Below are 25,673 nucleotides of genomic sequence, written 5' to 3' on the forward strand. Positions count from 1 at the left end.
CGCCGCCAGCCGGGGGCCCGCGCTGCCGAGCTGCCCCGGGCGACAGGAAGCGGCCGAGCCTGTCCCGCTTCATGGCGGCGGCCGCTGCTAGAGCCGACCCGCTTCGCTCCGCGCACCACGCAAAGCGCGCGACCCCGCCTCGGTTCTTCTCGGGCCAGTACGGAACCCCTCGGCCCCACTCGGGCCTCAGCACTGCACCACTCGGCTCGACTCGACCCCGTTCGGCTCAGCTCGGCCTCGCTCGACTCGGCTCGGCCCCACTCGACTCAGTTCGACTTAGCTTTGCTCCGCTCGGCCACCTTCGGCCCAGCTCGGCTTTGTTGTGGAGGGGCGGAACGAGCCCGTGGGAGGAACGGCGTGAGAAAGGCGGAGCGTTGCGAGGTAGGAGGGACGGCGCTGCACAGTGAGCGTGATGAGTCTGAAGGCGGGGCAAAGGGCCCGGGCGCTGTGCTGAGCCCCCGAAGCTCCGCAACTCCTCAAAGCCTCGTTACAAGACCTTAAGGAGCAGTAGATCCGCTCTTAGCTTGTTTTATGGAAAGGAAACGAGACGCGAGCAGGCGGCCGCTGTGCCCCAAGACCCACGCGCGGAGGTGGCAGGCCCTTCCTTGGCCCGACAGCACGGTGCCCCTGGGCATTGGAGGACTTTTCAGAATAGTCAGTCATGTTTCTGGAAGCACAATTTCCTCTGATTCTTTTCTGCAGTTTTCACTCAAGTATACATACAGAGAAGTACCCAAATAGTGGGATTGTCAGGAGTTAAGAAGGCTGGATTTGGAGCGAGGGCTCGGCCGCTCAGGATAGCTACGTAAGAACGTTGTCATCACTAATTCCCTTTACTAGATGGAGAGACCCCGGGCTGCAGGCCGAGGCCCGCGGCCCAAGATCGGTTTCCAGACCCTGGCAGGGCCTGGCCCGGGCGTTCACGTCGAGTCTCCACCACCGTCAACTCCACTCTAACCTGTCAGAGGAGAGCTCGGGTGGCGCGGCAGGGCTCCGGAAGTGCTCTCGGAAAGTCCCGCCCCGTCCGGCGGTCCTATGCTCCGATGCTCCGGTGCCGGCGTACTAGTGTTCCGGGCTCTCGGACACCCGCCCCGCCCCTCAATAGCCACTGCCTCCCCCGCCCAGCGCCATGGCCGCTGCGGCCGGGGACGGCGCGGTGAAGCCGCTGCAGAGCGCTATGAAGCTGGCCAACGGGGCCATCGAGCTGGACACTGGCAACCGACCCCGGGTGAGGCGAGGCGGGGGCGGGGCCCGGCGGTGGGCAGCTCCGGGACGGGAGCCGGGTGGGCGAGGGCGGGGCGGTGGGGGTCGTGCTCGGCTCCGCCCGGGCTCGGGCACTTGAGGACACCCACGCCCACCCGGTGGGGTGGGAAGAAGGCCGGTCCTGAGCTGAGGTGTCTCTCTGCTGTGCGACCTTGGACATCTCACGGCCCTCGGGGCCTCAGAGCAGAGGTGTTTGTAGAGGGTATTCCGGAGCGTCTTGGAAGAAACCCTTCACAATTTCATGTGTGTGCATTCTTCCCTGGACAGAGGCTATAGACTGAATCTGCTTCTCATAGAGGACCGGATCCAGAACGGCTAACTGCCATCCCAGTGGGGAAGAAAATGCGGAGGGTGGCTTGCTGGTTGCCTCCAAGAGAGGGCCTGGTGGAAAAGCCGGCTGGACCACCTCACTGCCCAGGGAGGGAAGAAGGCCGAATTCTCGTCTGTCAGCTCTGCTGCTACCTTTTTGTCCTAAGACACAAATCCTTGTCCAGAGTCCATCCTGGTCCTCTGTCTGAGAAGTAGCCTTAAAGATGAGTGACTTGATAGCTGGGATGCAAAAAATAAAAAGGACGTCAGACCGTGCCTGGTGTTGGGTGTCCTGAGCCCTGACTGGACCAGAGTGTGCTCAGCCCTGGGGCTCAGAAAAGGGACTTCCAGGAACCCAAGGCAGGAAGATCTGCAACTTCATACCCTCTTTAACATCCCAGCACAGACTCAGTGGCTCCTGAGCCAGGCCACAAAAGAAGTTATTTCCTAGAGTGTGAAAAGTCAGAGCAGCTGCTGAGGCTTCTCCCAGCCCTCCCCTGCCAGAGACAAATGTGATGAGAGAAGTGGTGTCCAGCTGGTGTCCAGCTGGTCCCGGGACTCAGTACCTACTACACACTTGCAGGAAGAAGTGCTTTGGTGATGTAGGCACGTACTGACATCTTTTCCTTGAAGTCTTGGAGAGACTGGAGACTATCTGATTAGGCAACTACACAGTTACCAGCCAACTCCTACAGACAAGATACCTCTGGTGTGTCTTAGGATAAGCACCCACTGCTGTTTCTGTAGCTCTGGGGTCACATTTTGGTACCCCAAGCAGGTGTGATGGGCTCATTTGCCTCTGTGGGTCTGACTCCTGTCACTTCTGTTTCCTGGCACAGGAGGCGTATACAGAATACTTGAGGAGCATCCACTACATATCCCAGGTGCTGCTGGAAGAAGCAGAAACCACCAAAGGTAATGCTCTCAGCCTGGTAACTCCTTCCCTGTGCTGGTTTAATCATGGGAGCATGACTCTTGGAGAGTCCTAGGCCTGGACATCTCCTATCAGCATGGTCATTAGCAAAAGGAAAGACCAGTGCCGCTCAGCTAGTACTAGCTGTCATAGCATGATGTAGGGACCAGAGGGGTGGGTATTGTGGGGGTGAGGCATGTTTAGAAGGCTCACCAAAGCATGCCTGAGGAGGTGACACTAGGATGATGGGAGCTGTGGCAAGATTTGACTGGGGCATTCCCAGCAGAGGGAATGTGCAGAGGCTCTGAGTTGGGAGTGGATGATGTGTTTGTAGAAGGCAAGTGGAGAGGAAGGAGGTTCGGTCAGGGTTGGATAGAGTGCTGTGGGCCTGGGGGTACTGAGTCATTCCTATGGGAAGGAAAGGTCACAGAATACTTTGACCAACAGGCAGGAATGCAGGTGCATGTGCAGACAGGCGGGCCCTGGAGTACAGAGCAGTTAGGGGATTCCCTCAGTACATCCGTATTTGTGCGCTAGCACAGCAACTGCATGCCCACCTCACATAGGGTGGTAAGAGGCAAGCAGAGTCCTCAGTGAGAAGTAAAGGAAGACCTTATTTAAGTGGAGAATTCTAAAAGTCTGCTTACTAGTGAGGGAAAGAAAGTCGATCAAATGCTGGACTGGCTAAGCAAATTGAAGGTAGCTGACCTTTTTGTCTCCTCCTCCAGAAGCCTGGGAAACAGTTTCCTCAGACACCTCAAAGATGCTGAAGCTGGCTCAACAATGTTTGGAGAGGGCTCAGTTGACTGCTTCTAACTTGGGTGGGTGTTCAGCAGGTATCCTGGGGCACCCCCAATTCTGTGTCCCCTTATAGAATGTGTGGCCACCTGACTGACCCCTGGCTACGTATGACTTACAGAGAAACGGTGCCTGAAGCCAGCCAAGCCTGTGAATGCTTCAGTTCCTTCACCAGCCAGCCGACACCGCCGCGTGTATTCAGATGAAGGGGGAAAGCTCTCCCCTTTTCTACCCCCTGAGATCTTCCAGAAACTTCAGATGGTAGAGTCGCAAAACTCCAAGAAGTAAGATGAGGCAAAATAGGTTGTGGTCTGAGCCGGCAGATTGGAATTGGAGGTCAGGCAATGTGAACTGACCACACTAAATTTAGCTAAAGTGGGTCCCAGATTGGCAATACCTTGTGTCTACAGAAGCAAAGGAAAACCATTTTCCTATTTCATAAAACTGAGTGATGCACAATGAAAAATACCCAAACACATAAACAAGAATCTGTGAAGAAATGACAGCAGAAACAGACCAACAAAGTCTACAAATATTGGCATAATTAGACACAGATTCTAAAACAGTTAGATACCCTATATCTAGAGGAAGAAGTCTTGGTGTGGCACTGTGCAATAAGCAGTGGACTGCTAACCGCAAGGTTGGAGATTCAGTCCCACCAGCTGCTCCTCAGAAACCTTGCACCAGGTCGCAATGAGTCACAACTGACTTGATGGCACTTAACACATCTAGGGGAAAATAAGGAACTATAAAATCTGGAACAAGAAAATACAGAATCTGATTTCGGAAATAAAGAAGTAGATCTCCTAGAAATGAAAAAGGAAACTATTTAAGTCTAGGGAGAATGATAAAAAATGTGTAAATAACTTTTCCAGTAGAAATTCCAAAAAAATCAAGAAATGAGTGGACACATTTATAGCAACAGAGCAGACACTGCTAAGGAGGGAATTAGTGATTTGGAAGAAAAGTCAAAGGCACCCAGAATGCTTCATAAAATCAGAAAATGAAAGTAGAAAATATGAAAGAGACTTAAAAAGTCAAATTTACTAGCATTCCACAAGGAAAAAAGAAAGAAAATGGCAATCATCATTCTGAATAGATACTGATGAAAAGTTTTCCAGAATGGATGAGAGACACCAAGAAAATGGAAGAAACTCAGTGAATCCCAAGTAGGACAAGCGATAAGGACCTGTTCCTTCTTGCCTTTCACTGGCCAGGCCTCTGGGCTCTTCAGGAGGTTCCTTTTGAACCCCAATCACCTACTTGCTACATGTTTTGTTTCAGGGCATAAGGACCTGTTCCTTCTTGCCTTTCACTGGCCAGGCCTCTGGGCTCTTCAGGAGGTTCCTTTTGAACCCCCAATCACCTAATTGCTACATGTTTTGCTTCAGGGCAGGCAACATAACAAAACTTCCACCCCAGGAAAGCCTCTCATTAAGTCTTGTTTTCTCTCGGTTTACCTCCTACCTCCCTGAAAGCAGGACATACATAGGGCTGAAAGCTCCCTTGGCAGAGTGCCTGTTTGTCACCATCATTAAAAACACATTGTTTAGTTGCCAAACGTATAATTTGTTTTGCAAAACAGAACTTCTAACTTCTTTGAAAAGCAGCAGTCCCAGTAATGCCGGGCCCACATTTTGACAGGGCAACAGTTGCTCCTGACCTCTCCTGTGGTTCACAGTGCCTCCCTCCTCTTCCCCTCCCCACTACCTCACTTCCTGGTCTCAGAACCAGGTGGAAATGAAAGGAAGCTCATTGGGATACCAGAGCACTCCTGGGTTTCCTGAGGCAGGATGGCTGTTGTCGCCATTTCTAGAGAGCTCACACCCTTGGAGGAGGCCTCCCTGCAGAACCAGAAGTTGAAGACGGCCTATGAGGCTCGCGTGGCCCGCCTGGATCCCAGTCAGGCTGTACAGAAGACCTCCCTGGTGAGAGGGCGGGGTGGGCCTGGGGGGTTAAAGGAGACAGGTGGGACAGGGAACAAGAATGGCCTTAAGTTCTTCTCTTGCTAGACCCTGTCCTTGCAGCGGCAGATGATGGAGAATCTAGTGATTGCCAAAGCTCGAGAGGAGACAGCACCCTTTCTGCCAGTCCTGGGTGTCCTGTGGGGACATCCAGAGTGCAGCCTTGGGGAGGGGTGTTGGATTGTTGGGGTGGGGCTTTAGAGAAGACTATTCCCCTACCCCCCTCTGCTCCTGGCTTGTCCCTTCCCCCGAAGCCTTCCTGGAAATAGTCTCCCCCAAGTAAATGTCCATCACCTGTCTAGCACACTCTCCTGACCTCTGTGGGTGGTCAGTGCAGGTATGTGCAGGGGAGGAGGGGAGGGGCAGGTCAGCCAGTGAAGGCTCCTTGACTCGGTGTCCAGCTCCAGAGAAAGATGGAGGAGCGCCGCCTGCGGCTACAGGAGGCAACCAACAGGTGTGGTCCCCACCGTCCTTCCATCGCCAACAACTGTTTCTCGCATTCTTCATCTCACAACAGTTGTGCACCCCCCACCTCCTAACAGATGCATCCTCTCTCCCCACCTCCTAACAGATGCATCCTCTCCCCGCACCTCCTAACAGGTGCATCCTCTTCCCTCATCTCCTAACTGATGCATCATCTCTCCCCACCTCCTAACAGGTGCATCCTCTGTTCCCCCCCCACCTGCTAACAGGTGCTTCCCCTGATTCCCACTGGTATGTTTCCAAGTCTCCATCTCGAAGTAGGTTCATCCCCTCTGCCCCTTCCCTGAGGGTTCAGCCAGCCCCGGCCTTTGTCCCCCTAGGAGGTTCTGCAGCCAGGTCGCCCTTAGCCAGGAGGAACGGGAGCAGCGGGCCCTCTACACCGCCATCCTTGAGTATGAGCAGGACCACGTGAGTCCCACACAGCTCTGAGAGGGCGGGCCAGAGCTAGATTCCCACCCCCCTCCGACTCAGGTGTGCCAGGGTGGGCCTTCTCAGGGAGGCTTCCTTGCACCTTGGGAAGTAGGCCCGCAGTGAGGTGGGGCATCTTCTCAGGGCACTATGCATCCTGCAGGACTGGCCAAAGCTCTGGAAAGCCAAACTCAAGAGAAGCCCTGGGGATCTGTCGTTGGTGACCAGCCTGGTCTCCCACCTCCTCAGGTACTGGGACCCCACTCACCCCTACCTGTTGGCATTAGGGGTTGTCCGACAGGAGTTAACAGCAGTAGAGGTCTAGGAGCTGGGATGGAATCCAGAGGGGGTGGGGCAGGAAGTAAGACATGAGGTGGGCGTGTCAGAGGAAGGTCTGAGCTCAGGAAAGCCAGGGCCCCAGTAGGGCTGGGGCAGGGGCTTCAAGCTGGCTCTCCAGCCTGCTGCCGTGCACTGCCCTGAGCCCGCGCCTCTCCCTGCAGCCTTCCCGAGCACCCCATCTCTCAGCTCCTGCGGAAGCTCCAGAGTATGGTGTACGGCGCGCTCTACCCAGTGGTGAGCAGGGCCATGCTCAGTGCTGCACCTGCCCCCGGCTGCTGCTCGGTGCCCACAGACGCCAATGCGTCAGTGGCCCCAGGGAGCCGGCGGCTACGTGCCTCTCAGAGCTTCCACTGTGTGCTGTGCCCCCCGGAGCCAGCTCCAGGATCACAAGATGGGGCCCCAGACAGAGGGGCGGATGGCAGTCTTTTGCCGCCCCCCTCGCCCCTGGGGAACTGTGCATCCCATCTGCGGGACAAGGACAGCTCCTTCGAGGACCTGGAACAGTTCTTGGCAACTTCCGAGAGGTGGGGCCTGGGCCCTGGGGGGCGGTCCGAACCTCAGAACCCCGGAGCTAAAAGAGAGCCATTGCTGGAGCAGCTGAGGAGCACAGTGAAGGACATCCACAATGCCATCGGTATGGGTAAGGGAGAGCCGGCTCCAGAACTCCGGCGAGGGGTGGGGCCTCCGGCGAGGGGTGGGGCCTCCGGCGAGGGTGGGGCCTCTAGCAAGGGGTGGGGCCAGGGCCAGCCACAGAGGGCTGCTTATTCTGGGGACTGGGATGAGTGTGGGAGAATGGATGCGGAACCTGACTGAGGCGGGGCGTGTACATATACCCTGGACTGGAAAATGGAACGGATGGAGCTTTGGACCCTCAAAAGTCATTCGGGCTCAGGGTAGCAGGTGATCCAGGGATAAAGGTTTCCTGAGAGCTAAAGGAGGAGGCCTTAGTAAGGTCCGTCTGTGCTCTCCACACTCTGAGGGGCCAGGTAGGACCCCACTGCCCAGCCTCAGATACCTTCCTACAGTTCTTTCTGAACAGGCTGAGACCTCTCTGCTGAGACCATTGGGGTGGAAGATGATCCCTTCCTCTCCCTAGACCTGTCTCAGCAGTGGCACAAGGAGCTAGGTCTCAGATACTTGCCTCAGATAATAGATCCCAGACCCCAGCGATTCTTGACCTTGAAGGGGAGGGCCAGGCCAGAGAGTAGGGTACCTTCACTCCAACATTAACCCTTCAGAGAGGTGAAAGTGTGTGGAGACCCTAGAACAATGGTACCTGGGCCCAGCCACCCCACAGCCTTGCCTGTCCCGCTCTGCTCCCACAGACAGGCTGCTTTCGCTGACCCTTCTGGCCTTCGAGGGCCTGAACACAGCTTCTGCCAAGGACCGCTGCCTGGCCAGCCTGGAGGAGGCCTTCTTCTCCCCATTGTGGGCCCCAGTGCTGGCCTTGTATAGGTGGGCACTAGGGTCCATTTGCTGGGGAACACACTAGCTACTTTCCCAGCTGAAGCCCTGCTCTGGCAGCCGTGCCCTTTGTACATCGGGGCTGAGGCAGGCCTCTCTCTGCCCCAGGAGTGTGTACCGAGCCCGGGAGGTGACCCTGAGCAGAAGCATGGAGCTCTACAGGAACATGGCCCCCACAGCCCTCGGTGTCCCCACCAAGCTCCTCCCGCAGGACACCCAGGACCCAGGCACCTACCCCTACCGCAGTGCGGTCCAGGAGCTGGGACTGCTGGTCCTGGAGAGCTGCCCCCAGAAGAAGCTGGAGTGCATTGGTGAGGGGTATGGTGGGGGGGGGGGGGGTCCACAGCCCTGCACATCAGGAAGGGACAGGCCAGCATTTTGGGGTGGACAGGCAGAGGGGACCTCTGTACCATCCACTGGGCCCAGAGAGGCTGTGGATTGGGAGTCGGCCTTCTGCTCACCAGCCACTGCAGTCCAACAGGCCCTGCTGCCCGACTGCCTCCCCGACCCCAGTGGTCCCAGCAGCCCGCTGGGCACTCTTGCACACACACCCCTCCCCCAAGTGCTCATGGAAGTGCCTGCCTGCCTGCAGTGAGAACCCTACGGGTCATCTGTGCATGTGCAGAGGACTGCTGCCGGGCACAGGAGGCCAAGGCCCCACCAGGTGCTGCCGCCATGTGAGTAGGAGGCTACTGTCTGCTGTGTGGAGCTGCGGGGAGGGCGCTCGTTGTCTCCCACACTCAGCTGAGGTGACAGCCTTGAGCCTGGTGTGTCCCTTCAGGCCGCACTTGCACTCACCTGGTGAGGGCCCAGCTGACCCTTACCCCAGCCACCTGCACCCCTCCATCAGCCATTAGTCCTCGGTCTTGTGCCGCCCAGGCAGCTGCCTTCTGTGTCCTGCAGCCCCATCCCTGGGAATGGTGTGAGGGCCTCAGGGGTGTTGGAGGAGGAGTCGCTGGGTCCCTCAGCCAGCTGTGCCTGTGCCTGACAGTGGAGCCGATGACCTGCTGCCGATCTTGTCTTTCGTGGTGCTGAGAAGTGGCCTCCCCCAGCTGGTGTCGGAATGCGCAGCATTGGAGGAGTTCATCCATGAGGGGTATGGGCACGGGACACGGTGTACCATGGAGGACAGTCTGCCCACCAATACCCCGTCCCACCACCTCTCACTCCATGTCCTCTGCACAGGATCTGTGAGAGGGGCGTGGTGTGGGGGCTCTGATGCCCCCTTCCTTCCCTCAGAGCTGTAGGGGCACGCACGCACCTTGTCCCAAAAGCTATGGCGGTGTCAGTGGGCAGGGAGCCCCTCCATGAGCTTGCCCCCTGGTCGGCCCCTGGCAGGTACCTGATTGGAGAGGAAGGTTACTGCTTGACCTCGCTGCAGAGCGCCCTGAACTACGTGGAGCTGCTGCCGCGGGGAGCCCTGGGCAAGTAGCCAGGCGTACTCCAGACCTGGGTCTCCTGTCTGCACCTGAGCCACGGGCCCCAGGAATCTTCATGCTATAGCCAGGAGGGGGGCGGGGCTGTGAGGAGGCTCTCCAGCCCTGCCCCTCCCTAGCCCAACACCTGCCCCAGACCCCCCACCTACACGATGAGACCAAGAGCAGTTCCCAGGAACCAGGCCCTTGTCTCCCAGCCTGACTCTGAGGGCCTGCTGTGGCCATAAATGTCAGCTCAGGCCTGGGCCACCCAGAACATGTCCCTGGAGTAGCACCTGCTGCCAGGTGACCAGGACAGAGAAGGACTCTCCAATTGTGGCTGTTACAGTCAGTGCTCCCTGAACCAGTTTCTTGCTGAAGGCAAGAACCAGAGCCTGGACCTCAGGGGCGCTGAGATCAGGTGGTTTATTTATTGGACACAGACTACTCTAACCCCTGGTCCAGGCTGAGTCTCACACCCTCCCTGGCCAGGTCAGTGGAGTGCAGGCTTGTCCTGTCCACTCCCACACGAAAACCCCACTGGGGTCCATGTGAGCCCGGGTGTCACCCTGCCCACTCTGACCAGGCGGAGAATAAAGAGATCTCTGCTGTCAATACCTTGCCTAGCTCTTTCTGCCTCACCCTGTACTCTGGACCGGCCAGGCGGCACAACCACCACAGGGACTGAAAAGGTCTGGACAGTGAGCCTCGGATCTGCCTGCCTGTCCTCCCGAACTTCTGCTCGGAGCAGAAGCCTCTCAGGGCTGGACAGGGATCAGGCTGAGGTCAGAAGTCTTCACTGGGCAGGACTTGCATTGTCTTACAAGAGAGTATGCACCTGGGACTCGAGATCCTAGGTGCAGTCTCAGCTTTCATCCCTGAATGATGGCATGTGGTAACCTAGAGGGGGAAAGCAAGTAAGTTTCTTGGAAGGGCAGCTCTGAGATACACACCCCCAGTCGAGGGCGGCATCTGGGAGGGGGTGCCTGAGGGAGCGTCCATATGCTGAGTGGCTCAGATCCTAACAGCTGCGTGGTGGTAGCGGTGTTGAGGTGTCCTTGGGGAAAGGGTGACGTAGATACCAGAAGTTGGCGTTTGTTTAACGCTCTGAGAAGGCCGTTGCCAGCGCTTTGCAAGTAATAACTCATTTCGCACCGACAAGAAGCCCATAAAGAAACGGAGCCAGTACTTTCTGACCACACCCTGGTGGACGCAGGAGGGTTGGGGATCTGGTGGTGAATGAGCTCGTGTCCCCGGGGCAACTGCGGGCAGGAACCTCTGTAGGGTGAGCGGGACCAGGAGACTTCTGAAAAAAACATCTGTCCAGCGGGTCCAAGAACGACGGGCTGGCGCCGCTCCCCCTGCTGTGCGCTCCCGCAGCTTTTGACTTAGCTGCAGGATTCACGTGTAGGATGCACTTGCTCCAAGAGCAGCCTTATTCCAGTCTAGCGCTCCTCTCCGGCCTATCAACAGCCCGCATATAAACTCAGCCAATCAAAGTTCACTGTGTGGCTAGCCACTCCCACACCCGTGTTCCCTATGGAAAGAGGATGGCGAGGGAGTGCGGTGGGGCGGGGCTGCTGCGCTCCTTTTCCGCGTCAGGTAGCCCCTCCCTACTGAGCGTGTCCTACACTTGGGTAGCTTCCGCAGCAGACAGCATTGGCGAGAGGCGGTACTCGGATTAAGCGCCGCCGCTACGTCACGGTCAGCGAGCGGAGTCAAGTCCTGGTGGAAGCGCTTGGCTGGCCGGAGGCTGAGCCGCAGAGATCGGGAATCTCTGGGGACAGGCAGGTAGCGCCTGTGCCCGTGGAGCCTGTGAGATCGGACTGCATGACCTGGGGGCGCTCTGCTTGCGGGGGCGAAGTCTGCAGTCTTGGGGGGCTCTCAGGCACGGAGAGCTGGTGTAGGCGACTCTCACATCGGACCACCACCTCCGTCGTTTTCCGGGAAGGTCCTGGGGGCGGGGTCTACAAGCTAGGGGGCGCCTTGGATGCCGGGCTTGGGGTGCCGAGGACGTGCAGCTGACCCCTCGTTCTCCCCAGGATGGGCAGCACCTCGCTGTCGGAGGACTATCGCCTGTGCCTGGAGCGTGAGCTGCGGCGTGGGCGTGCGGGCGTGTGCGGAGACCCGACATTGCGTGCCGTGCTCTGGCAGATCCTGGTGGAGGACTTCGACCTGCACGGGGCGCTCCAAGACGACGCTCTGGCGCTGCTTACAGATGGCCTGTGGGGCCGAGCCGACCTGGCGCCCGCGCTGCGTGGCCTGGCCCGCGCCTTCGAGCTGCTCGAGCTGGCCGCTGTGCACCTGTACCTGCTCCCCTGGAGGAAGGAGTTTACCACCATCAAGGTGGGCTGTCCAGCGATTGGCCCTCACTTGCTCACTTCCCTTCCAGACAGCTGTTCCTATTAGGGTTGTGGGGGTTTGGGTGGCCTCCAAGGGATCAGAGCACACAGGGACGGTGGGTCATTAGGGCAGTGCCCCAGGCCACCCGGGCACTCCCAGGCATGGAGCCGGAGGTGCGCCAAGGGCAGGCTTGAGGGGCCAATGACCAAGAATTCTCTCCAAAGTGGTCTCATGACCCCAGCTACCAGACATGTTTTCGGACAGAATAAGGCCTTGAGGTGGTTTTAATTTCTCTAGAAAACAGCCAGACCCCCCCAGATCCAGAGCAGGAAGACCAAGTTGGGAAGGGTTACTGCCTGGCACCCTCCGTTAATTCAGAAAGCAGTGACGTCACTGCACACGTGGGCGAGGTACGCCTCCACAGGTTGCCATGGCGATGCTCTCTTTCTCCCTCCTCCCTGCTCCCTCTCTGGAGGTGTTAAGTTGGAGCCTGCCGCTCCACAGGGGGCACCTGTTGGTCCCAGGTTCTAAGATTTAATTCAGACAAAAGCCCTTGTGGCCCAGGGCTGTGCCAACCCTCCCTGGGCCCTGGGCCTTGGGCCTGCAGAGCTCAGCAGGTAGGCTCAGAATAGAGCTCCTGGACCTCCTCTTCCGGTGTGTGCAATGGGCTTGGCCAGCCGGAAGAGGGGCTGCTGGTGACCAGCTTCTCCCTTGCAGACCTTCTCCGGGGGCTATGTGCATGTGCTGAAGGGCGCGCTCTCTGAGGACCTCCTCACCAGGAGCTTCCAAAGGATGGGCTATGCACGCAGGGACAACCACAGCCTCACGGTGACCGCGCCAGCCCCTGCCTGCCAGTTAGTACAGGTGGCCCTGGGCTGCTTTGCACTGCGCTTGGAGTGCGAAATCATGGACGAGGTGCTGGCCCAGCTGGGCACCAGCCTGTTGCCAGCTGAGGTGCTGTTGGCAGCCAGGCGGGCCAGTGGGGACGTGGCCTCCTGTGTGGCCTGGCTGCAGCAGCGGCTAGCCCAGTCTGAGAAGCTGCCGCCGCCCCTACCCCCTCGAGGCTCTGCGGCAGCCTTTGGGTGCCCACTGAACCTGTACCAGGACCCTACAGAGGACGAGGGCTCAGAGGAGGAGGCCAGTCTGTATGGGGACCGCTTAGCAGCTGCCACCTCACCCCCCACACAGCCGGCCTATGAGGCACCACTCTGGGAGCAGAGCGCCCAAGTGTGGGGTGTAGGGGGCCCAGCCTGGGAGGCTTCTGCCAACAACCCACCCTACGGCGCCCCAGAGGAGGAGCCTGAACAGGGCCCCTTTTCCTTCCTTTCCCTGCGCCCTGAGGGCTTTCCAGCACACAACTGCCAGCAGCCCAGCATGCTATCACCACAACTTGGTGCGTCATTTCGGCGTGCTTGGCTGCCACGATCTTGAGTGGACACCCTGGTTGGTGTCCCTCAGACCGGACCGTAGCCCAGAGGTAGTAATCATTGCCAGAGCCGAATGGTGCTTATCTGGGCAATGGCCCATGAGAGCCAGGCATCTGCCCACCCCTGCCCATGGGAGTCCTGGGCAGAGAAGTGTTCTGTGCTCCAGGTACCCCAGGGCAGTCAAGGCAAGCCAGCAGCAGGTCCCGATGGGCCAGCAGGTAGCCTGTCCACAATGCCTAGACCCAAACCTGTGCATGACCCACACCAGGTCCCTGCCCTGCTCTCTGGTCCCTTGTCCCCCGTTGCTTTGCATGGCATTCCCTCATACCCACCTTTGGAATCCCACCCCCTGTAGATAGAGGTTCCGGTGCTACCTCCTTCTAGGTGCCTGAGGAGAACTATCAGTCACCTCCTGGCTCCGAGGCTAGAGGGACCTGACCACTCTTCCCACCCTGAAACTCACACAGAGAAGAGAAGCCATGTAGCAGAGGGCAGGAGGGAAGTGAGGTCCTGGTGCCCCAAACTTTCTCCCAGACCACCAGGCTGTGGGGTAGCAGGTGGGAGAGGCTGGCATGCCCACTGTAGCCCTTTAGAGCAGTAAGCTAGAGATCGGGCCATGACCCAGCATCCCCTTCTCACCCAGCACCCAGCTCTCTCCCAGCACTCAGGATGGCCCTTGGTGGATGTGAATTTAAATCAAGTATATTAAATGAGCAACACTGCCTCCACGAGGAATCCTTTATCTCTGAGCACCTTGGGACAGGACCTCAGTGTCCTCCTGAAACTGGACCCCTGCAGCCTCCACAGACTTTACACCATTACAGACCCAAGCCCTCAGCCTTCCCACCCGGGGGAGCCCCAAGGCCTTTTCCTGCCCCACAAGTCTCTGAAGGCTGTGGTCCCGTGACCCATCCTGAGGCCGAGTTGCATTTCCAGAGACTTAACCACCAGTTGGCCTAAGCCGTAAGGGTGCCTAAGGGTGCCGGGGCTCTCAAACTTCCCTGAGACTGAGGGCAGGATGAGAGCTGCTCCCTTCCACCTTGCCAGTTGCACAAGGAGATGCTCCTCATCTTGGAGCCTTTACGGCCTGATGCGCTTGCTCGGACCCTCGGCAGCAGAGGTGGCTCGCTTGTTGCGGTGATGGGGAAAGGTGGGCATCAGCTCCGGCTCACAGGCTGTGGGGAGACGACACCCAGAGGCTCCTAACTTCCCCGACTCCAGAGGGTCTACTCCCTGCCCAGGTGACCTGTATCCCACCTGAACCTATGTGAGCTAAGGCTGCACCGTGGCAATACGGGGTGTTATACGTGGCAAGACTGTCCCAATGCCACCCCACCCCCCAGCGAAAAGGGGCTCCGTTACGGATGCTAGGCTGGGTCCAAGAAGCCACTCACGCAGGGGTTTCTCCTTGAAGTAGGAGCTCTCCAGGCAGTCCCCGGCCGTTGCCCTGGGGAAGGGACCTCAGTGAGGAGCTCAGTTCTCAGCCCCAGAAAGAGTAAGGCTTAGACTGAATGTCCCCAGGGAAAGACTGGATGGCGTGTGTGAGGGGTGAGGTTCAGTGTTGGCTCCAGAAGGGCCTGGCCAATGGAGCTGCCCTCCCTGTGCCGTGCCCACATGCCAGCTGGTCGGGGTCAGCACCTCTTCTTGGGGTCATACATGAAGAGGAAGTTGAGAAGGCGAAGGCCGGCCTCTGAGAGCCAGGGGAACTTGTGTTTCAGGTTGTTGTACGGCTGCTTTCTCAGACTGTACTGGCCGGCCAGTGGCAGCTTCGAGAAACCCTGGGAGCGGGAGGCGAAGGGAGAAAGCAGGAAGTAACAGCAGGCCTGGAGATGGGGCAGAGGGAACAGTGGGGTAGTTGGACAGCAGATAAGCCGGGCAGGTCGGGAAGGCACCCACCGGCCAGATGTTCTCACTGGGCGTCCCCAGCAGCTGCACGATGAGGTCGATCTGGTGGATCTCAGACGAACCCGGGAGAAGTGGCTTGTGGGCCAGCAGCTCGGCCAGGATGCAGCCCACAGCCCTGGGCAGGGGAAGAGAGCCTCAGTCACTCGATTTTGCAGACATGCCTTCACAGTACTGAGGCCACAAGACACGAGAGGCCTAAAGGGAACCCTCCCACCCTCACCCAGGCTGTGATGTTTGTGACCTCAGTGTTAGAGGCTCAGGATCTCTAAGTTCTTCCACTTCAGGGGGCCAAAGACTCCAGCCCCCTGGGCCCCGCTTCAGTGTCCCATTCCTCACCACATGTCGATACTGGTTGTCTGTGTGGGGGTTCCCAGAAGCAGCTCAGGGGCTCTGTACCTGCAGAAGAGAAGCCCATCTTGCGTCCACACACCCACTCCAGCTCTGACGGCAGACAGCTGTGTGCTCTCAACCTCATCTGGCTCTGCTCCTAAAACTGAATCCACCAGTCTCCCCCAGGGGGCCTTTGGACCACATGGGTTTAGGATAGTGTGAGTGGCTTCCTGCCCTTGGATGGCTCGGCTGGTCCTGAGAAGCTGTCCTGGGCCATGAACAGCCCCTGAAGCTTGAAGACCTGCAGGACCCCTTTGGAGCATCAGTCAAACAACCCCAAGCTGCCCCCAGTAGGGGGCCACCACGCTTCCGTGGAACTCACCACAGGGTGACCACCTTGGGGGTCATCGGCTTCACAGGGACACCGTAGGCTCGGGCCAGCCCAAAATCCGCTGGGACAGGGCAGAAAGAGAATTTGGGGATCAAGTTGGGGTCAGCACCAGGTGACAGGATCCCTGAGCCAAGTGTGCCCACTGAGGCAGCACCCCAGGAACCCTAGTGCAGCACCCACCTGTCTTCACACACCCCTTGTCTGTCATGAGCAGGTTGGAGACCTTCAGGTCCCTGTGGGCAAGAAAGTGAGTAACTGCCGAAGGGGCCCCCACAGCAGCAGGGATGCCTCGCCACGTCACATCAAACCCCTACATGAGGTGTGTGAGGGCACTTTACCAAGGAGACTCCCCAGAGGTCCCCTTCCCCAGACCTACCCTCCACTCAGCCATCTAGCATGAGCCACAAGGTCACTGGGATGTACCTTCTCACATGGGAGCCAAGGTTAGATGATGGCAGCCTTTTCTCAGGGAGACTGATCTTGTAGGGCTCCTTGAAATGATGTGATCCCAGACCCCCTCTTCTTACTAAACAGTGGCCACTCAACCCCTCTTCAGTTACAGACCCATCCCCGTTCACACTTGTCTTTCAGCCTCCCAGCTCTCCCATCAGGCCCACCTGTGGATGATAAAGTTCCTGTGCAGGTACTGGAGACCCCTGAGCACCTGCAGTGTGATGCACTTGACCTACGGGGACAGGGGTCACCAATCAGGGTGGGCCTCAGTGACTGCCAGCTTCCGTGTCTACATCGGTCAAGTGGAGACCCTGGCTCAGAAACAATGCCACCAGAGCACTCCTGAGCACGTGGGCCACCTCCCCCGACCTTAGGTCCTGGAATGTGATGCCAAGTGGCTAGGCTGGCAGACACCATGTGCAGAAAAACGTTTCCCACCAGCAGGATCTGTGTGGCCACCCGTTCCCCCATATCCCCAGCCTCCCCCACATACCTGGGCCTCTGAGAAGGGTGTTGGCATGTTCTCTAGGAGGCTGGCCAGGTCCTGCTCACAGTAACCCATCACCAGAAAAATACTGAAAGAAAAAGGGATGCATACCACCCATCCCACCCCACGTGGGCCAAAGGTCTTCTCAAGCTGAAGGGAAGAAGGGAGAGGGTCACCTTGGAGCACAGGGAGAGCAGGAAGCTGGGGCAGGGTGGGTTTGCGGGAGGACCCGAGCGCAGAGCATGGGCCAGAGGGCGGGGCTGCACACCTCTCCAGGTGGTTTCCCACAACCACCTCCTTCAACTCCACGATGTTGGGGTGGCGGAGGCGCAGGAGCAGCGTGATCTCCCGCAAGCTGCTGATGGGGATCCCTGCACCACGGTAACCTCAGTGAGCAGCTGGCCAACCCTCAGGGACCCTTCGTGCTGCATCTCCCAGGGGTCTGCAAACACCCACTCTGAGGGGCAGCCACAGTCCCTAGTTCACACAGACACTCGCAATCCCAACAAAACACTTAGAACCGTTCCTCCTCCTCCTCAGCACCTGCTGCCCTAAGCTGTGTGGGACACGTGAGTAGGACAAGATCCCCACCTCCTAACAGCATGGAGGTGCCGGGAGGTGAGCAGAAGGGGTGGAGCTCATGAGAGAGCAGGCAGGACTTAGACTGGGGAGGAGTCAAGGGTCAGCCTCCTCCATTCACCTCACTGTCTCTCAATAATCATCAACTCACACCTCATCTCACTTCTGTGTGCCCCGTGGCCAGTAGGCAGTGAGGCGTGACCCACTGAAGCCCTCCTCAAGGCTGTGTCCCCCTAACCACTATGCAAAAGAGCACACACACTCACTCTTACTTCCCAGAGGACTCAGTTCTGAGGAAGACTCTGGGTGTCTTGACTATTTCTACCCCGACTGCAAGATTCTGGCCAAAGTCCTGGTCCCCAATGCCTCCACTCACCATCCTTCTCCTTGTCCATCCGCACCTTCTTCAGGGCAACAACTTCATCAGTCTGGGTGTCCCTGGCCCGATCTGGAATGAATCACATCCATAGTGACGGTCAACCAGGTTCCCGTCAAGAGCTTTCTTGTGCCGCACTTGCCCCTAGGCAAGTCAGCTCTGTCTTTGGACCACGCTGATGGCCAGCAATACCCACGTTTCACTGTGCGACACACCAAGCTGCACGCTACCTTGGACGTGTCCTGCTCTGAGCTGTGCCCTGTGCCCTGTGCCCTGTGTTGCTTTTTTGTGGTCTCCAGCTACTGATAGGCATCTCCTGACAAGCCCCAGTGGAGTCCTAGTCAGGATGCAGATCACTGCTCTGTGTCCTCTTGTACTATGTGACTGAGCTATAATGCTTACATGACTCCCCAAAGCCTTGGGATGACTTCCAAATGCTTGGCAGGATGAGGCCCACCAATGTCATGGCTGCTTAGGGAAGTACCATGCGTTACTGCTGTGAAAGTCACCTACACTCTGTGGTTCCAAATGAGCAACAATGAAACTCACAGGTGACCCATTTCTCAGACATGGTGTGAAATGTGTAGTAATCACACCAGGAATTAAAGTTCACGCATACTCGTCTTTGCCCTGCTCATGGGATGAGGGCATGAACCCACTTCCAGTCCCACCACAGCTGTTCCTATTGTAATATAATCCTTACCCCAGACACAACAGACCCAGAAGCCGAGGCTCGGGTCCCTATCTTAGCTACTCACACACAATGCCGTAGGTGCCTTCCCCAATTCGGTTCAGCTTCTCAAATTCTTTCACACTCCGGCATCGTCCCAGCTAAAAGAGAGAGGACATGCTGCCAAGGTGGTCTCTTGTAGCTAATGGAACAACTGCGGGTGGATACTTCTCATACTATTGCACCAGGGAGTTAATTCCTAACTCCACGATGACCTCTCACATTCCATCCCATGGTCTGGTGGTGGTGGGTATGTGCCGTGGAGTCGGTTCTGATTCATAGCAACCCTGCATAGGGTTTCCGAGGCTGTCAATCTTTACGGGAGCAGAAAGCCTCATCTTTCTTCCACGCAACAGCTGGTAGGTTTGAACTGGTGACCTTGAGGTTAGCAGCCCAACTCATAACCACTATGCTACCAGAGCTCCCATGGTCTAGACCTACACTATCCAATATCGTGGCTACTGGACACTGTGGATATTTAAAATTACAATCCAGTTCCTCAGTTGTTCTAGCCACAATCAAGTGCTTAACGGTGGCTGTACAGATGCGGTCTAAACAGAACATTCTCATCACTACAGAAAGTCTACGGGCAGTGCTAAGTTTTGCTTCACACAGATGTTAGAAGTACGGGGCCTTCAAGAGGTTATTACCAAACACAGTGCAGACACACCTAGGGCACAGACTACAAACTCTCCCTCACATCCAGACATCGCTAGGAGATTATGGCCACCTGGCCGGCAGCCATTTTCCCCAGCCTTTCATGAAGCTCAATTCTGGCCAATGGAATGGGAGCAGAGTGACACTCATGACTTCCAGATTCAGAGAATCTGGGTGCCATGGGTTCTCTCTAACCTTGAGGCAGGCTGAGTTTTAGATGAAGTGCAGGTGAAGCAGTAGAAGTGTTTACCTGTGGAAAACAAGTGCTTGTCTCTGGAGTCTGAGGGAAAACAGAAATGGAGCTCTGTTCCCCATAGCCTTTATTTTGGGTTCTCTGGAGTAGCAAAGACTGCACTTTCATGTGGCACATTCACAGGTGGGCCACCTATTTGTGGCTCTGCCAAGCCTATGTAAGCAGCCTTGAACTGTATCCCATCTGGGCTCCTAGCCTCAGACCGCATCACTTTCTGATGGTGACACTGAGAAACCAGCTCCATGATACCACCTGAACCTCCCGTTCCCGCCTGACTTCTCTCCATGTTCTAACCAAGCTGAACTCTAAATGTCCCTGCTCAGACCCTGGATTTCTGGTTCCTGCACCTGACTTGGCGGCCCATCATTCCTACATGTCCAAATCCGAGCCATGACTCCTAGCCCAGCAGAAATACCACCCTGTGCAAGTTTTCCAGAGACCTTCAGCTGGAAGCCAGATTCTTTTCTTTACAATTCCCCAAACTTTTGACGCGGCACCCACCACTGCAGCGGGTGCCTTTAGTCCCTGAGAAGCAGGTGGTTACCACTCACTCCTCAGACTCAGGGAGCACTCACGGGCTAATACTGTCGTTCAGGGACCAGCCCAAGTGTGGCCCTGTGGCCTACTGTGCTAATCAATTGTTACTGGACAGTGGCGTAGCCTGAGCATCAGCAAATACTGCACATAGAACTCTGAGTCCAAACTTCTGTCCCGGTCCATCCTGGAAACCAGCTCGACGGCCCCGAGTCTCTCTCCCTCATCTACAACGTTGGAAGTAATGGTACGTGTGGCAAAGAGTGGCAGAGAGGACTCAATGACAGTAACCCCGCACAGGACAAGGACAGAGCGGCCCAGTCACAAACGGCCCTGCTTGGTCCCATTCACGTCTGATGACAGTCCCTTCCCCTTCCACCCTTTCGACGGGGAATCCCCTCACAGAACCCGCCCGTGGGGCAAACCCCAAACGTCCGGAATTGAAGGCGCGGCGGAACTTTCCGCACACACCGCGAGGAACTCTGGGATTGTCGTTCCCGCCCGTGCCGGAAACTGGGCGCCGGAAGGCGACACCGAGATCACCGGCGCGCTTCCGCCCAGACCTGCCAAAAAAAAAAAAAAAAAAAAGAGCGAGCGAGCGAGCAAGCTGCCTAAGCGGCTCCCTGTCGTACTCTGTGTTCCGGAGGCACCGTGAAGAACCCTTCCTTACGGATGCACTTCAGACGGATCTGCTCTGACTCCGACTCGGGCTCACCCATGCCCAGCGCCGGCCTTCCCTCTCGTGTGCACAGGCGCAGACGGAGTACCTTTGCGCAGGCGCACAACCCACTTTAGGGGCATCCCCTTCTTAGCAACTGTTACCAAGGGATCTTCCATCTCGCCTGAGGACCTCACTCAGCTCCCGGGGTCAGCTCACCCAACCGACAGTCAGGGCTTATTTAAGCTTTATGGACCAGCACCTGAACGTTGGCTCGCCGAGTAAAAATGCTTGAAGGAAGGGGTTGGGGAAGTTGTGCCGGACCATGGAGGCTGGTGGAGAGGGATCTGTTCCGACCGCCAGAGCCATCAGAGACTTTGAAAGGCTTTTAGCTGTGCTTTAAAGCCCTTCATTGAAGGACAGGACCCAGAACAAGGGAGGTGATGATGGCCTGGGAGAGAGTAGGGTCAAGGAGTCACCTAACACTTGTGTACCTGCTGGACCTTGCACGCACCCTCCATTTCATTAGAGAACAGGCATGCATGAGGCAGATGATGTGAAAGTTATACTTGTTATAGGACAAGTAGGACAAGAAATGAATGGGACCATCTTAGGGACTGCAGCTAGAAGCAGGGGACTGAATGCAAAGTAGACACTAGGCGAGATCATCCCAGTCCGAGGGAAACCAGTGCCACTGGAGCAGAGGACCGAGTGAAGTCCCCAAGGCCCTGGGACAAATGGAGGGGGGACCTCGATGACCACTGTGAGGATTTGGCTTTTGCTGTAGCAGGTGGGAGGAACTGTGAACAGAGGGGACCTAGTCTGTCTTGTGATTGGACAGAATTGCTCCGCCTGTTGAGTTGCTGTCAGACTAAGAGGCAGGCAATGGCCACCCTGCAGAGAGTGCATCTTGTTCCATGGCTGTGCCTCAGCTGTGGCTGCCAAAAAGGTAGACCAGCCTGGCTAATGTTCTGAGAGGCCCCCTCAGTTGACGGAGAATCAGGGAGACCTTAGCAAAGGGGGCTGCTGCCAACACTCAGGCAAGGCAGGGCAGGCAGGCAGAGGTGGCTGAGTTGTCAGGAGGTCTGAGAGCCTCAGAGGATGCCTCCATCCTATCCTCGGGGCGTTTCTCTAAAAGATGGAAAGCAGGGTCTCACCTGCTCAGGGTGGACCAGGTGAGGGGGCGTGTCCAGGAGCACAAGCAATTGCAAAGCGGCTTTCAGTCACAGACCTGCATTTAAAACAAGGATGCTCCTTCTGCCAATCAGGTAAACTCCCTTATGCAGAATAAAATTGAAATGATTTCGTATCAGGCTATCTTGTTCTGATTTTGAAAAACCATCTGTCAAAAGTCATCACATAGGTGATAGAAATATGTGTACATATGCACACAAGTACACATGTATGTATGTGTTATGTGTGTAGGTGTGCATATATATTTGTACTTATGTACCAGAAACAGGCCGGGTGGTAGCCAGGACCATAGGAGACAGGTCACAGGCTTCTCTGGATTATATCGGGGTCTGCTGCCCCGATTCTGTAGCCACCAGACATCCGCAGCATGGACATGCTGCATGAAGCTTGTCTATGACCGGTGAGGCTAAGAACACAGTCACAGGCTAGACCAGTGAGGCCAGTGACACCTGGAAGGCTTGAGCTTGACCCAAAGGCTACTGCCAAGGACAGGTAAGCCCAAGAACGATCCTCTGACAGCCCCCAGAAGTAAGACTGAAGTCTTGGGCTCTGTTCTCTCCTCGTGGCTGCCTGTCTCTGACACACTGCACACTCCACAATTTTTGTGTGGGTCTCCTTTAATACTCTGGGTCATGCCAGGATCAAGCTCAGAGCCCTTGGGCTTCTTTCAGGTGCCTGCACTTCTCAATTGGGAACACACACCTTAAAATTTGGGGATACCTCATCCCCTGTAACTTCCAGCACTTATAATCAAGCTCCAAAGGTCCAGAAAAGACATCACTTGCCAGGTGTGGGTCAGAGCATGCACTCCAGCTGTTCATCGCTCTCCCTGGGTACCACAGGCACAGGAACCAACCTACTGGTTCACTGTTCCCACAGTTCGCTGTTGGGCAGAAGTCACTTGCTGTCCTGCACCAGGCTGTACACATCTCTGGAGCAGGTGAGTCTGAGGTGGTCCCTGGAGTGGCAAGTGGGTCACTTTGGGGCACCTTCAGCAATCTGCAAGGTGGCCAGCCCTCCTGCACTGCTTCGTGAGCTATGACAGGACACTTCAGGGTCCATTTGTTCCATGTCCTGTAACTTGTATGCATCCACTGTGCTGGGGTTCCTGTGGCAAGCAAAGATACCCCAACTGGCATGCTCCTTGATGGTTTTCTGCTCCTCAATTTCTGCAGCACCGTAACTGAGGAGACTCTCATTAGAGGCACGCGTGATGACAATTTGTGGAATAGAGATTTTCTTCTCACTCAACTGTTCAGACTCCAGTTTCTCTAGAAGGAAGAAACCCAGGGTATAGTAAATGTGCAGAAAACCTTTTGTCTGTCCTGTGGACCGCTGCTGTTGTAGGAAAGAGTACAGGAATTAGCTGCATGATTCGCAGAAAAAACAAGCAGGGCTGGAAGCACTCGAGAATGCACATGAGCACATTAGAGCTGAAGAGATTTACACCTTGGTAACCAGGGTCATGAGTATCACATGACCTGTTTCAAAGAAGAAAGCAGGAGTGGTCAGCTGATTTCAGAGGGGCAGATGAAGGAAGGGAGGGGACACGGGTAAGGACAGAGACTCAGGGTTCAAACCTGCAATTCCCAAAGGATTCTGATTGTACTGAAAGGTGATTGATCAGCGAGCTTCAGAAACAGATACTTCTGCCATTAGTCACACATTTGTTTTCTTAAATACTTTAGGATCGCAGGGAATACACAGGGCGGATGAAAATGCACAGCTTGTTGAGTGATAGAAAGCACAAAAGCAAACGAAGTCTCATGCTTCTGCTCCCCAAGGAGCAAGTACTATGAAGAGCTGGATACGTTCTTCCAAGCTATTGGCATACCACCATGGGTTGGCTGGTTTCCACACATGTACAAGGAAGTACAGTTATGTGGGTTACCCACAATAACATGGGTTACAAAAACGCTCCCACACTGGTCATGCCATTTTACAACTTGATTGGTTACATGCCCAAGTGAATGATCAGCTTCTGCCCAGAGCCGTTCTGTGCAGACCCTGGTCTGAGCTGCAGGTCTACACCACCTTGCCTGATCTGCACACAACTTCTGAAGCAGGTCTTCTCAGAGCCCACAGGTTTTTTTGTTTTTTGTGTAATGTTTTATTGTGAATTATGTGACAGTTTACATGGGAGAACATTAGTTTTACATTCATTCTATCATATATCGTCTCATTGCCATGGTTACAATCCCCCATGCATCATCAACCAACCAAAGGGTATACCCTACAAGCCTACACCCCGGTCCTCAGCACACAGTCCCTCTCCCTCTCTGTGTCTAAAGTCCCCAGCTGCTCCATCTCTCCTCGTCATCATCTCTGCTTCCATGTCTGGTATCACTGCTTCTCTGGGTAGGGGCCCGCTCTCCGCTCTTCTCCATTGATGGTCCCAGGGACCTCTGCTCCTAGACTGAAAAGTTAATCACTCCTCAGGGCCCACGTGTGACGCAGCAGTAGCAGCCCTCCAAAGCTAATGGATGGAGAGAGCCCTGTCATGGCCTCACTCATTTTAACCCCTGCCACATGACCCACAGCCAACACTGGGCAATGGGTGGCAGCCCTTCCTTTTTTCTATTAAATCATCATATAAAACGCTGCCTTTCATCATATTGTTTCTGTCAAGTGCCGTGGAGTCAATTCCAACTCCAAGCAACCCAGTATAGGGTTTCTGAGGCATAGGTGGTAAGTCTGAACGGCTGACCTTGCGTTTCAAACTGAGCTTTCAGTCCAGTGCTTATCCTACAAGGCCATTCCTGCATATTTTGTGTTTAAGTTAACTTGGGAAGTTCCCATTTTTCCAAGTGACTAAAGAATTTATGTATTTAAGTTAAATGTGGTGGTGGTGTGCCATGGAGTCGGTTCCGACTCATACCGACCCTGTACAGGGTTTCCGAGGCTGTCAATCTTTACGGGAGCAGAAAGCCTCATCTTTCTCCTGTGGAACAGCTGGTAGTTTCGAACTGCTGACCTTATGATTCACAGTCCTATTCGTAATCACTACGCTACCAGAGCTCCTTAAGTTAAATATATAAGGCAATAAGGCTATCTTTTCATTATGTTAAAAATAAATACATTCCCAGCACTTGGATAAAGTGGTAGAAAATGTGCAACAAAGCTCAACGTTATTTGAAAAAAAAGGCTGGGCTTACTGGTCAGAAAGAGACTGGTGGAACCAGAAACTGGCCCTCAACCATCCTCCAGGTCCCACCCTTGAACTCACCCTTGTGGTCCAGTTTTCACCCAAGCAGTTGTTGTTGTTAAGTACCTTTGAGTCAGTTCTGACCCATAGCAACCATAGGGTTTCCAAGGAGCGGCTGGTAAGCTTGAACTGCCAACCTTGCGGTTCAACCAGACTTTGCAGTCAAGCACATTAACCCACAACACCACACCAGGTCTCCAACCAAGCAGTGGATAGGTATGTAAGCAGGACAGACACTGGTAAGGTATGCTCACCACGGAATAGTCAGTCATTCAAGATCAAAAGGGCAACATTTGCCTCAGGACTGGTAGCGTAGTGGTTACAAATCGGGCTGATAACCTCAGAGTCAGCGGTTCAAAACTACCCGCTGTTCCATGGGAGAAAGATGAGGCTTTCTACTTCCCTAAAGATTTACAGCCTCAGAAAGCCTGTGCAGGGTCGCTATGAGGTCGGAACCGACTCCACGGCACATAACAACAACAACAAAAGGTGAGAAGGGTAAGAAGGGTGGAATGGTAAGAACCACAGGGAGGAAGTGGGACAACTTATTGCATGGAGGGTGCTGCAATCATTGAGGTGAACCGATGTGTCCGATTTGTTGAATGCAAAGCTGTGTTCTGCTCTGTAAACCTTCACTTAATTTACAATAAAAATTGTTTAAAATTAATACATGTTGTTGTTGTTGTTGTCAGGTGCCATTGAGTCGGAACCGACTCATAGCGACCCCATGCACAGCAGAACGAAACAATGTCCGATCCTGGGCCAACCTCACTACCGCTGCCACACTTGATGCCA

At 55.6% G+C, this 25,673-nt stretch overlaps 5 protein-coding genes across 8 annotated transcripts in view; 2 read left to right on the forward strand and 3 right to left on the reverse strand.

The window, feature by feature from the left end:
- The window catches only part of ZNF276 (zinc finger protein 276), a 17,569-nt gene extending 17,496 nt beyond the window's left edge, over positions 1-73 (reverse strand). The window contains exon 1 of the mRNA XM_006860258.1: positions 18-73. Coding sequence (XP_006860320.1) covers positions 18-73 — 56 coding nt within the window. The remainder of the gene's footprint in view (positions 1-17) is intronic.
- A 1,056-nt stretch (positions 74-1,129) lies between these two features.
- On the forward strand, positions 1,130-11,381 carry VPS9D1 (VPS9 domain containing 1). The gene is made up of 17 exons (XM_006860259.1): positions 1,130-1,228; positions 2,412-2,487; positions 3,214-3,306; positions 3,405-3,567; positions 5,100-5,211; positions 5,296-5,358; positions 5,649-5,701; positions 6,051-6,138; positions 6,302-6,387; positions 6,639-7,111; positions 7,803-7,932; positions 8,050-8,252; positions 8,534-8,618; positions 8,933-9,037; positions 9,280-9,369; positions 10,573-10,636; positions 10,998-11,381. Exons 1-17 carry the CDS (start codon positions 1,130-1,132, stop codon positions 11,379-11,381), a joined length of 2,367 nt encoding a protein of 788 aa, XP_006860321.1.
- An 18-nt stretch (positions 11,382-11,399) lies between these two features.
- SPATA2L (spermatogenesis associated 2-like) lies at positions 11,400-13,130 on the forward strand. The gene is made up of 2 exons (XM_006860260.1): positions 11,400-11,702; positions 12,417-13,130. The coding sequence occupies exons 1-2, from the start codon at positions 11,400-11,402 to the stop codon at positions 13,128-13,130; spliced, it is 1,017 nt and encodes a 338-aa protein (XP_006860322.1).
- A 1,076-nt stretch (positions 13,131-14,206) lies between these two features.
- CDK10 (cyclin-dependent kinase 10) lies at positions 14,207-20,582 on the reverse strand. Of its 4 annotated transcripts, none has more exons than XM_006860097.1 (13): positions 20,492-20,582; positions 18,406-18,478; positions 17,648-17,719; positions 16,961-17,063; positions 16,699-16,780; positions 16,370-16,437; positions 15,933-15,985; positions 15,744-15,813; positions 15,368-15,427; positions 15,023-15,146; positions 14,783-14,904; positions 14,521-14,573; positions 14,207-14,301 (listed from the first exon to the last, which is right to left on the reverse strand). In XM_006860097.1, the coding sequence occupies exons 3-13, from the start codon at positions 17,664-17,666 to the stop codon at positions 14,207-14,209; spliced, it is 849 nt and encodes a 282-aa protein (XP_006860159.1). In that variant the 5' UTR covers positions 17,667-17,719; positions 18,406-18,478; positions 20,492-20,582. The 4 variants fall into 4 exon arrangements, with proteins under 4 accessions (XP_006860159.1, XP_006860157.1, XP_006860156.1 ...); XM_006860095.1 differs by having other exon boundaries at positions 14,765-14,904; XM_006860094.1 differs by having other exon boundaries at positions 14,765-14,904; positions 20,454-20,576.
- Positions 20,583-22,648: 2,066 nt separating this feature from the next.
- SPATA33 (spermatogenesis associated 33) overlaps positions 22,649-25,673 on the reverse strand; it is a 6,350-nt gene continuing 3,325 nt past the window's right edge. The window contains exons 3-4 of the mRNA XM_006860261.1: positions 23,123-23,154; positions 22,649-22,944 (exon numbers count right to left, since the gene is read on the reverse strand). Of these exons, the coding sequence (XP_006860323.1) occupies positions 22,649-22,944; positions 23,123-23,154 (328 nt within the window). The remainder of the gene's footprint in view (positions 22,945-23,122; positions 23,155-25,673) is intronic.

The sequence above is a fragment of the Chrysochloris asiatica genome, unplaced genomic scaffold, assembly GCF_000296735.1.
Source record: "Chrysochloris asiatica unplaced genomic scaffold, ChrAsi1.0 scaffold00037, whole genome shotgun sequence".
NCBI classification, from domain to species: domain Eukaryota; kingdom Metazoa; phylum Chordata; class Mammalia; order Afrosoricida; family Chrysochloridae; genus Chrysochloris; species Chrysochloris asiatica.

What these genes read in the sequence shown, in the direction of transcription:
- VPS9D1 (XM_006860259.1), top strand. Translation starts at nt 1,130, where the DNA reads ATGGCCGCTGCGGCCGGGGACGGCGCGGTGAAGCCGCTGCAGAGCGCT. An exon ending in GTTGACTGCTTCTAACTTGG is followed by an intron (nt 3,307 to 3,404) that starts GTGGGTGTTCAG and finishes TATGACTTACAG; the next exon opens with AGAAACGGTGCCTGAAGCCA. An exon ending in AACTGCGGGCAGGAACCTCT is followed by an intron (nt 10,637 to 10,997) that starts GTAGGGTGAGCG and finishes ACACTTGGGTAG; the next exon opens with CTTCCGCAGCAGACAGCATT.
- SPATA2L (XM_006860260.1), top strand. Translation starts at nt 11,400, where the DNA reads ATGGGCAGCACCTCGCTGTCGGAGGACTATCGCCTGTGCCTGGAGCGT. An exon ending in AGGAGTTTACCACCATCAAG is followed by an intron (nt 11,703 to 12,416) that starts GTGGGCTGTCCA and finishes TCTCCCTTGCAG; the next exon opens with ACCTTCTCCGGGGGCTATGT.
- CDK10 (XM_006860094.1), bottom strand. Translation starts at nt 20,540, where the DNA reads ATGGGTGAGCCCGAGTCGGAGTCAGAGCAGATCCGTCTGAAGTGCATC. An exon ending in GATGGACAAGGAGAAGGATG is followed by an intron (nt 17,064 to 17,647) that starts GTGAGTGGAGGC and finishes ACCGTGGTGCAG; the next exon opens with GGATCCCCATCAGCAGCTTG. An exon ending in CCCAAGGTGGTCACCCTGTG is followed by an intron (nt 15,428 to 15,743) that starts GTGAGTTCCACG and finishes TCTCTTCTGCAG; the next exon opens with GTACAGAGCCCCTGAGCTGC.